Below are 10,414 nucleotides of genomic sequence, written 5' to 3'. Positions count from 1 at the left end.
CTGTGCAGCTGAGATAGGTGGGGGCATGCCTAATTTGTGAATCCTGCTGGGGTTTGGGCAAGGGCTAAGCATCAGCACTGAGGCATGCACACAGCAGCCTACCATCAGAAATGTAGGCACCATGGGGACTTTACTGGTGGAAACTTAGGACCTAGGACTTTAGACACCTACAAGGTTAGGTGGCAGCTGAGTCGGGGTTCTGAGGTTCTCTGCTTTATACTTGGGCACCTAAGTCCTTTTGTGGATCTATTCCTAAGTTTGCACGAGTCTAAAAGTTAGAGCATACAGTATAGAAAAATCATAAAATCATTTATATACAAATATCTTTATTTAAAAAGTTACACAATTCCAGAAGACCATTACTACTATATATTATAAACATATGCCATAAAAAAGGGTACAAATTGTATTACCATAGCTGCCATACTTGTTCCCTAACAGTACCGTATTACAAATTCTGCAATACATCAGATAGGCTATCAAGTGGGTCTGACCTACTTCTACACCTCACGGCTATCAAGGGGGAGAGTATTGCATAAAAGGAAGCCTTAATTTTCCATGGGGAATGAAGGGAGCAAGAGTTGAGATCATCTCTAAAATTACTTCATCTCTGGAAAGAAGTGAATTTCCCGATTTAGTCTAAATAGGGCAAGTCAACACCCTGAGTTTTCTGGAGGCTCATCATTAAAGGTTTGATTGCCCTTTTCTCTCCTCTTCCTGAAAAACTTAAAGTAGAAGCTACTCTGGAGTATTAGGTTACTTTTAATACATAATATTAATATCTGAATTTAAAATCACTGTCATTTAGGCCCTAGTTAATTACAGTAGAACCTCACTAAACTTTATACCCTATAGTTCAACACAAAAATGGTCTCTCCCTTCTTCTCAGCAAATATTTAATAGTGAAGTGCTGTAGTAAGGAATTGCATTACTAAGACTTCATTACTTATACAAAACATTACAAAATATTTACTGACACTATCAAATAGCTAAAACTCAACTAACATTTGTCCAATTAATATTGTGATGCATTATCAATACTCTCCCCCTCCCCCCATTTTGAATATTCCAATCATTTGCAACACATCTCCAACTCTTTAGGGCAACTAATGAGGTTCTACTGTATTCTTACAAGATGTTGCATACATTTAAAACTCTTGATACGGGATGGACTTCTGTTTGATAGAATTTTCTGTTATGCAGTGCTTAAACAAGTTAGCCAATGAGGTTATTTTCAACAACACTAGTGCAGAACGGTTTATTGTCACTACAGAAGTCCCTGTTTGAAGCTTATTCATTGAAAAAAAAGTTTGTTTTGAGAGCACTTGAAATCCAGAAAGAGTGGAACAAGGGAAAGGAAGCAAATATTATGCCACAAGATTCCAAATATTCATAGTACTATTTACAAATCAGTTCATTATTAAATTGACATTCTTGCTTTATTGAAAAAACCTTAATATAAAACATGTATTTTTGAGCAATAAAGAAATATGAATCAGTTCACAACTTGACAAGTGAATTTCATCATTCCAGCATCAACATTTAGACATCCATAAAAACAACAGGCAGAAGTTGTTTAGGTACTAGTTGAATTTGTACTAATTACCTTTCTACAAATTGAGGTAATGTGAAAAACCCCTAGCATTAAAAAAAAACAAAAAACAGCATTGACCTGAATTAAAGTACAAAAGGAAACAAGAAATAGAGAATGTTCCAGTGAAAACTAGTCACTTTTCCTGTACAAGCACAAAGTTGAAAGGAAAATCCTGCACCACCTATGGATAAAGCTGTAGAACAACTTCAATAAGTGGGGGGTTAGAAAATCTGCCAGATGAGCTGAAGCAGACTATTCTACTAAAAACCACCACTTGGTACATTACAAAGACGGAAATAATTAATTATCCCGAGTACATCTGATGAAGGGTTCTAGTTAATAGTGATGAAGGACAAGCTTTACTTTTAGAACTCTCTCTTTAAAGTCTATCAACATTTTAAAATGATCAGTTTTGGAAATTTATTTGTTGTTGTGGCTGATCAAGGTTCTTGACATGATTCAGATTTTTTAATTTCCTTCAAAAAGGTATTTTCAACACGCAGTTTTTCAACCTCCTGTAAAGAGAGAGAAATATGGTACTCAGAATTAGAAGAAAGTCTGTCTTCAAGAGATTATACTTATTCTAAATTGTAAAAAGAAAAGCCACTAAATGTGATGACATTAACTAATTTTTGTAAGCTGTACTACTTCTTTAGTGTTTTATAACTACAGGAGTAATTAAGAAAATTGAACAATACTGACATTGATGAAACTGACTAGCTATGAATCAAACATTGTTGCATGGAATTGCAGAATGCCAGGAATAGTTAAATAGGGGAATGAGAATTCTAGTCTTCTGATCAAGCTTTTGCTTTCTGTTCTACCTCAAATCATTTATTTAATCTGTATTCTAATTTCTGGGACACATACCTCAGTAAGTTTGGCATAATCTTTCTTCAGTTTCACAAGATACTGAATCTTCTGGTTTAGGTTTTGGTGACCTACTAACTTCCCGTTCTCCACAGCGAGAAACTCTACTTGCTTCCTTAGCAAGTCCATCTCCTGTAATTAAATAATAAATTAAATACAAATGTGTGTTTTTTTTTTGACATGTTCAGATTTTAAGAAAGCTGTTTCTTGTGAAATTGGCAATACTGCTACAGTAGAACCTCAGCGTTACGAACACCTCAGGAATGGAGGTTGTTCGTAATTCTGAACAAAACATTATGGTTGTTCTTTCAAAAGTTTACAACTGAACAATGACTTAATACAGCTTTGAAACTTTACTATGCAGAAGAAAAATGCTGCTTTACCTCCTTTTTTAAAGTAGTTTATGTTTAACACAGTACTGTACTATATTTACTTTTTTTTTTTTTTTGGTCTGCTGCTGTCTGATTGTGTACATCCGGTTCCAAACGAGGCATGTGGTTAACTGGTCAGTTCATAACTCTGAGGTTCTACTGTATTTAAGTCTGTTGTAGCATATAACATAGCTGTGGGTCCATCCACCAATTGATACCTACTTGTTACTCACTCTCATGGGCTACTTCACTAGATTTCTCTAGTGGACAAGTACAGTTGTCTGATCTGTATTTCAGATCACATCTCTGCATAGAACTCCTCTTGGCATTTGATTACTATACTACAAAATACAGTTGAAATAAAAATAATCTATAAAGTAAAAAGCTACATTTTGGGAGGCAGTCCTTGATTCCTTTACTGTTTGCTGGTTAATTCACAATATTGACTATTTATCATGGGTTTGTCTCCCAGTCAATGAAGTTCTAGTGGATACAATTGGTGAAAGGAAGTCACACATGTTGCTTATAACCTTTTCAATTTTGTGTCTCTCTTCACATGTTTCTTCTAGTTTTGATCTCATTTCTTCTTTTTCCTGGAATGTTTTTGACTCCAAAGCTCTTGTTCGTTCTATTTCCATGGTCATTTCAAGATAGGCACTCTCTGTGCTCTTAAGGGCATTTTTGGTCTCTGCTAATCTGCAGATATAAAAGTATTATAAAACACATCAAATTAACCACGTTAATGCATTCACATCACTCCTCTATATCCCATCACATTCTTTTATTAAAAGGTCCTTTTGGCATACGTGCCCTGGTATATGTTAATAGGTACTGTTTAACACTGGTACATAACCACCATCTTCAATTGCCTGATCTTTTAAGGGTATGTCTACACTGCAATTAAAAAGCTGTGGCTGGCCTGTTCCAGCTGACTCAGGCTTGTGGGGCTTGCACTAAGAGTCCATTTAATTGTGGTGTAGGCATTCAGACTTGGGCTGGAGTGCACACTCTAGGACTCTGTAAGGTAGGAGGACCCCAGAGCTCGGAGTACAGCCTGAGCCTGAACATCTACACCGCAATTAAACAGCCCCTTAGCCTGAGCCCTCGGAGCCTAAGTCAGCTTCACGGGCCAATTGTGGTGTCTAATTGCAGCGTAGACATACTCTAGCTAGTGTCCTTCACTTGGGATTCAACGCTGGGCAGAAGTACTCCATTTCAAGCTTAAATTTCCAACTCTCTCAACTAAGCTAATGAAATAGGAAATGGAATCCTAGCCTACAAGAACTTCCTAGAGTGCACTTCACCCACAAAAATTCAGCACTCAGAAGGTGAACTCAGTCTCTTATATGAAGATTATATTACTACATTTGATTGCATACTGGTGAATAGCTCTTCACATACAGAATTTTGGCTCACAATTCATTCAGCCTGATGCCTTAAACATTCTTTTTCTCGATCACAAGACCAGAAGCAGTGCTCAGGAAACATTCTGCTCTGCCAAAACCTTTCTAGCTCTGGCAGGTTGTGAAGCGTAAGGTCTTAAAATGTATGTGTTACCAGTATTTCCACTGTTAATGAAGATACACTTGTGAACCTATTAATGTTTTACATAAACTTAATACAGTTTCACTTCTATTTTTCCTCCCCAGAAGTCTGAGAGTACCAGCGCTGCTTCAAAAAGCAGGTCCTGTTTCCACATTCAAGAGGAGCAACAAAAGGCTAAAGGTGAGAAGAGACACTAATAGACAATATCTTTTCTGTCTTTTGTCTGATATTTTCTCCACTTAAAAGATAACTTGCAAAGGTGGAAAAAAAACAGGCCTCATGTCTTACTGCTTCTTTATGATGCAATAAAAACAGCCTGAAAGGTTTGTTGGAAAAGGTGATTCCTCCCATCCCACCTTGCTTCTTACATCAGTAATTCAGGTCTTTTCTACTCTAGAAAACTCTTTGGTGACCAGAGCACTAGTAAAATATGACACTACAAGAGATAAGATTAAAAGCGGAGCATTGGAGAGGCGACGAGAATTTTTGTCTGACTGGTTAAAACACTTATAAATATAGTGCTTAATGAACATGGGGGATACAAGGTGTCTTTATTAAAGGATTCAACATTTTGCCTCTTCAATTTAGGTGCAAGTGCTCACAGTACATACCCTGAGACACTTACCCACCCAAGAAATCCTCTAGCTAAGCCAGAGAATTCCAGATTTTACATTCTCTATATTTCCAAGGTTAAAAACATCAATTAGGAAAAAAAAATAGATATTCACGTCATCTTTATATATGAACAGCAAAAAAAAAACCAAAAAAAACCCCCACCCATTTTTTAAAAACATTCTTTGCCGGTCACCTTTAATTCTTTTGGCCCACTGACATTCTTCTTGAATGTAAAAAAGGAACTGCTGATGACAGCAGGCTGCATGGGGCTTTGCTGGAAGAAGAAACCATGGAAGTGATACAAATATTGACTTTAATATTTAAACTCTAAGCAGCACCAAACTACTGTGGTCATGGGAACATTAGAAAATAAAACCAAGTTAAATAGACAAACTAGAAGTTCTATATAATGTTCAACAGCAAATACTGACAAAAATGTAAGGTAATGCATAGTTTAAAATCAGCTTCTTCTGTTTAGAATTTTGCTTCCCTCTCATTCCCACCATTTGAAATCTGATATCACAGGAGAAGCCAATAGTCTCAAATTCCTAAAACTGCAGATTAATGGGGGTCGGGGGAGAGGCGGGGAAAGAAGTTTATGGTAATCAGAACGCTGATGTGAATGCAATGTACAATACTAATGTGACGTCAAGGCTAGGAACAAATGCTATACACATTACTGGAAAGCTTAATTTTCCATCTCTCTAAAGGTGGAAAGACTCAAGATATGAACATTAAATGAAGCAATCCGCTTGGTTCCGCATGCCAGCAGTGTTACTTTGACAATGATTCAACTCTTGAAACTATCTTTCTTTGTTTACATGAGCTCTGCCCTATTAAAGCAGATTTTGAAGAATATTGAGGCAAACTTGAAAACAGTTATTTGAAAAACACTACATTTTGAGGGTAACAAAAAATTCCTGCTTACAATTAAAAAGGGAAACTGTCTGGTAGTTCAGGCCAAAATTTAGTTTTTAAAGACAGGTTTTAATAATTAATGACTAAACTCAGAATCGTTTCCTTTTTTACAAGTTTTATCTGCATGGAAAATATGCCCCTGCAGGGTTCATAGTCTAACTATTGCAGCACTGTTATTGCATGAGTACTTGAAGTGGACATGGATTAGCTAATGATAATATCAACACTATTTCAAGACCGATCTTCATCCATTCATCCATCATGTCTTGACTACTGTCCACCCAATATGCAGCGTATACTGCTGAGTTTCTAGCAGCAGGGACTAAATATGGCTCCCCCCCATATTTATATGGTACAGGGCAATCTAATGGCACTCAAATAGTAAATTGTTTATTTTCATCATTCATTCAAGCTGACTGAAGGGCAAAAATTAAGTAATTAGTACAATAAATGGTGAAAAGTTAGATTTTTAAAATTCTTCAGTTTTAAATCTAATGTATTGTTTTAATTCAAACAATAATCTAATTTTAACATGAGTGTCCCTAATAAGTGATACGTTTTTTCAAAAAATAAATCTAAGGCCCATATTGCAACCATTTTCTCATATGCACAGTCCCATTAAGATCAGTGAGGCTACTCACATACATTTTATGCTTCTTTATAGGACTGGCCCTCTTTTCTGAATCAAATTGACTCTGAAAAGTCTTACAGATGAACAGAAAAACTACAGTTACTTACCCTGTCATAACTGTAGTTCTTTGAGATGTTGGAGTTAGTGTAGATGCCACTGTAGGTATGCAAGTGTCCAGGTAGGTGAGATCAGATTCTTTTTCATAGTTGTTTCCGTTGGGTCTATGTGATGGCATAAAGAGCAGAATGGCCTTGACTCTCCCTCATTTCCCCTCACAATTTGAAACCTATGTTAGCTGAGGACCTTGAAAGTGGGAATGGAGGGTGGGTTGTGGGATCCACACTGACTACAACATCCTGAAAAATCTGTTACAATCGGTAAGCAATTGTACTTTCTTTTCCAAGAATATGGCAGTGTGGATGCCACTGTAGGTGACTGGCAAGCAGTATCTTCTTCAGGATGTTGAGAATGAGGAATGCCATCTGCATCAAAACCAAGATCTGTGTATAGCTCTCTTCAATGAGACATGGGATCTAGTAGCCAAATCCAGTGCACAGTTTTACAAATGTAAGCAGATTGCACCACATAAGCAAACTAGCAGATTTTGGATGTCAGCATGTTTGGAATAGGCCGAGGAATATGCCTGAGCTCAGGTAGAGGGGGCCTTGATGGACAGAGAAGGCGGTTTATTCACCAACAGGTAATACAGGTGATGGTGACTGAATTATCCATGTAGTCATTGATATGAAATGGCCAGGTCTTTAGAATGGCCAGTTATTGCTACAAACAGGCATGTGGACAATTGACAAGATTTAGTCGGGTCAATGTAGTAACTACAGGGCATGAGATATGTCTGAAGTGTTCAGTTTCTTCTCCCTAGGTGTGACTCAGGGAAGAACAGACATTGCTTGATTTATGTGAAAATCCGACACCACACTGAGATTAGCTTTGCATGAGGTCTCAGAACTCCTTTGTCCTTGTAGAATGAGGTTATGGAGGTTCTGCAATGAGCACCTGAAGCTCACTAATTCTCCTGGCTGAGATGGCCATCAGAAGACTATTTTAAGGGTCAAATGGTGGGAGGGCTTAAAGGGCAGCCCCATCAGCTTTAGGAGGCCCTGAGGTTTCATGCTGGGCTGAGCCTGCAAGCATGCATAAGGTCCTTAAGAAATTTCAAAACCTTTGATACGAAAAGATTGAAAGTGACTATATCAGAAGCTGATAAACTGATATTGCCCCCACATGATCAAATTGAAGGATAGTCTGGAATGTTTCCAATGCAGTAAATAATCCAGAATTTTAGGTGCCAAGGCCTGCTTTGATACTAGACCATGTTGGGTCATACATAGAGAAAACCTCTTCCACTTGAAGGAGTAAGTCTTCCTTGTGGATTGTTTCATGCTAGGATCTCCTGAACATGTGAAGAGCAGTCGTTTTCCAAGGTACTCAGCCAATCAGCTGTAGAGTCATGACGTCTGGATGGAATATTTGTCCCTTGTTCAGTGACCAGCATGGACCATCTGGAAGCCTGATTGGAAGCTGTGCTGACATGCAGGAAGTCCATCACCCAGAACTGCCTCCGCCTGCAGAGAGTTATGCGTATGAGTTTGGCTCGATCTCGTCTGGCTTTGGCAATCACCCTGGGGATTAGTGGGATTGGAGAGGCATACAGTAGCCCGTGGTTCTTTGGGCAGGGAAGGAATCTGGAGCGTTTCCCAGGCCTGTTCTGTCAGATTTCCTGGTTGCTCCTCTGATTCTGGTGAGGGGGCCCTTGCTATAGTTATGCTGAGGGGGACCAGGATATTCTCTTCATGAAGATATGTGGTGGGCCACAACTGCAAAACTGGTGGGATGGTGGATCCCACTATGACCAGAAGGGCCACAGTGGCAGATTGTGGGTAGCCTATCTGCTGCCAGTCTTATAGGGGTCCACGGGACTGGGTGTTCTTAGGGCAGGGGTCGGCAACCTTTCAGAAGTGATGTGCCGAGTCTTCATTTATTCACTCTAATTTAAGGTTTCACGTGCCAGTAATACGTTTTAATGTTTTTAGGTCTCTTTCGATAAGTCTATAATATATAACTAAACTATTGTTGTATGTAAAGTAAATAAGGTTTTTAAAATGTTTAAGAAGCTTCATTTAAAATTAAATTAAAATGCAGCGCCCCCTGGATTGGTGGCCAGGACCCAGGCAGTGAGAGTGCCACTGAAAATCAGCTTGCGTGCCGCCTTCGGCACGCGTGCCATAGGTTGCCTACCACTGTCTTAGGGTATATCCTAGGGTTTTGTTACAGTTTCTCTGGTGGAGTCAGGAAACGAGAGGCCTGGAAAGAGGGAGAACTCCTCCTCTAGGAACAACAGTGCCATCTGACACAGTTGCAGTGAAGATGGTGCTGGACGAAAGGTGAGGGTGGATCCTCAAAAGCACACCTAGGCAGGAATGGGTCATCACCCCATGCCGGATCAGTGCCAGAATGGGGCTCAGTATCAGGACGAGGCAGAAGTCTCTCCACTTTCTTCCCCTAGGTCTGAGATTATCTTCATGGATCCCTCCAAGAGATGCTATTTGAGCTTCACATCCCTGGATTTCCATATGTGGGAGGAGATGCAGCAGCAGATGGAGCATATTTTAGGGAGGTGAGCGTCCCTGAGAAAGAAAACACCTCCTATACCCATATATACAGGCATCAGGCCACTGCACAGAGGACTTAGAGTCCGCCATTTTAAATGGCTGTGCAACTTCGCCCTGGTGCATGGGGAGGGATAGGGTATGTGTGTTTCCCTTATTTCCATTTTTGTTTGGTTTTTGGAACATCCAACTAAAAGGAAGAACTTAAAAATCAAACAAGATGAATATCTTTTCACAGGTAAGTTTGGCGCTTAGACAAAAGCCTGAGTGGATTGGACACAGTTGGGATTTCACCTTGCTGCCACAGGTGGGTAAGGAACTGAGGGAGTTTCGAGGCCACTCTGCCCTTTATGCCCCTGCATGGGAACCACAAGGAAACACAGGGTACATGAATGGTCCCAACCGACATGGCTGGCTATGCAAGAGATTCTGAGCTCACATGCATGATGTGCATGCATATCTTACCGTGGAAGCCACACTGACACATACTCAAAGAACCTCATGCAGTTTCAGCATATTTCAGAGCATTTTACCTAGACAATAGCTTTGTATCAAATTTAGAAACTGCTACTGCCACCTATTGATAAAAAATGCTAAGAAATGGATGTTTATTTTAGAAGGTAGACAGGATTTCTGGTTTTAAGCTTTTTTTGTTCACATCTTCAATGTTAGTTGGAAAATGTCTTTTTTTTTTTTAAGATGTAAGTAAATTATTTTTTTCAGTATTTAAAACAGTTTTTGTGATCCAGTTTTCAGGGTGATGAAAAATATTTAACTTACTCTGATCTAATTTTCAGTATTTCTTCCATCGCTTTATTCTGAAAAGGTTCAAAATAGGAAGCGTTACAGCAGTAACATTTAGAAGTTATAACAGCATTTATATACAATTGATTATTTAACAGTAAGCTTCTTAGTCTTTACTGACACTGAAATAATCTTGTAACACTGCTTGACTAATATTACCAACATTCACAGCTGACTATTAAGCGGTATGGTGTCCTTGTTATGTAAACATAATCCCTCGACTGGATGAACCACAACCAGTCAGTGCAGCTGTAAGACTGGGCTGCACTGTGTGGGAAGTGCGTAGCCAGGGCTCATTCAGCACATGCCATGAGCAGCCTCCATTGTAACTTAATATTGCTTTCTTTGGGCAGAAACCTCAGGAGAGGAAAGCAGTACAAGCTGCAACTCCGGCCTTGTCTCCACTATGGGGCAAGTTGACCTAAGTTACACTACTCCA

General features: G+C 39.1%; 1 protein-coding gene and 1 long non-coding RNA gene across 5 annotated transcripts in view; one reads left to right on the top strand and one right to left on the bottom strand.

Moving 5' to 3' along the window:
• Positions 1-347: 347 nt before the first annotated feature.
• Positions 348-10,414, bottom strand: part of KIF15 (kinesin family member 15) — a 54,585-nt gene continuing 44,518 nt past the window's right edge. For all 4 annotated transcript variants that reach the window (XM_045004887.1, XM_045004888.1, XM_045004889.1 and 1 more), the window contains 4 exons: positions 9,952-9,989; positions 3,366-3,531; positions 2,465-2,596; positions 348-2,109 (listed from right to left, as the gene is read on the bottom strand). In XM_045004887.1, the coding sequence (XP_044860822.1) occupies positions 2,035-2,109; positions 2,465-2,596; positions 3,366-3,531; positions 9,952-9,989 (411 nt within the window). In that variant the 3' untranslated portion in view covers positions 348-2,034. The remainder of the gene's footprint in view (positions 2,110-2,464; positions 2,597-3,365; positions 3,532-9,951; positions 9,990-10,414) is intronic.
• On the top strand, positions 4,300-9,182 carry LOC123363661. The gene is made up of 4 exons (XR_006576849.1): positions 4,300-4,381; positions 4,485-4,560; positions 7,950-8,143; positions 9,069-9,182. It is a non-coding gene; the product is annotated as an uncharacterized LOC123363661 (long non-coding RNA).

Source organism: Mauremys mutica, chromosome 2 (genome assembly GCF_020497125.1).
Source record: "Mauremys mutica isolate MM-2020 ecotype Southern chromosome 2, ASM2049712v1, whole genome shotgun sequence".
Lineage (NCBI taxonomy): Eukaryota > Metazoa > Chordata > Testudines > Geoemydidae > Mauremys > Mauremys mutica.
Note: the sequence above shows the minus strand (reverse complement) of the source record. Positions and strands in the feature narration are given on the sequence as shown.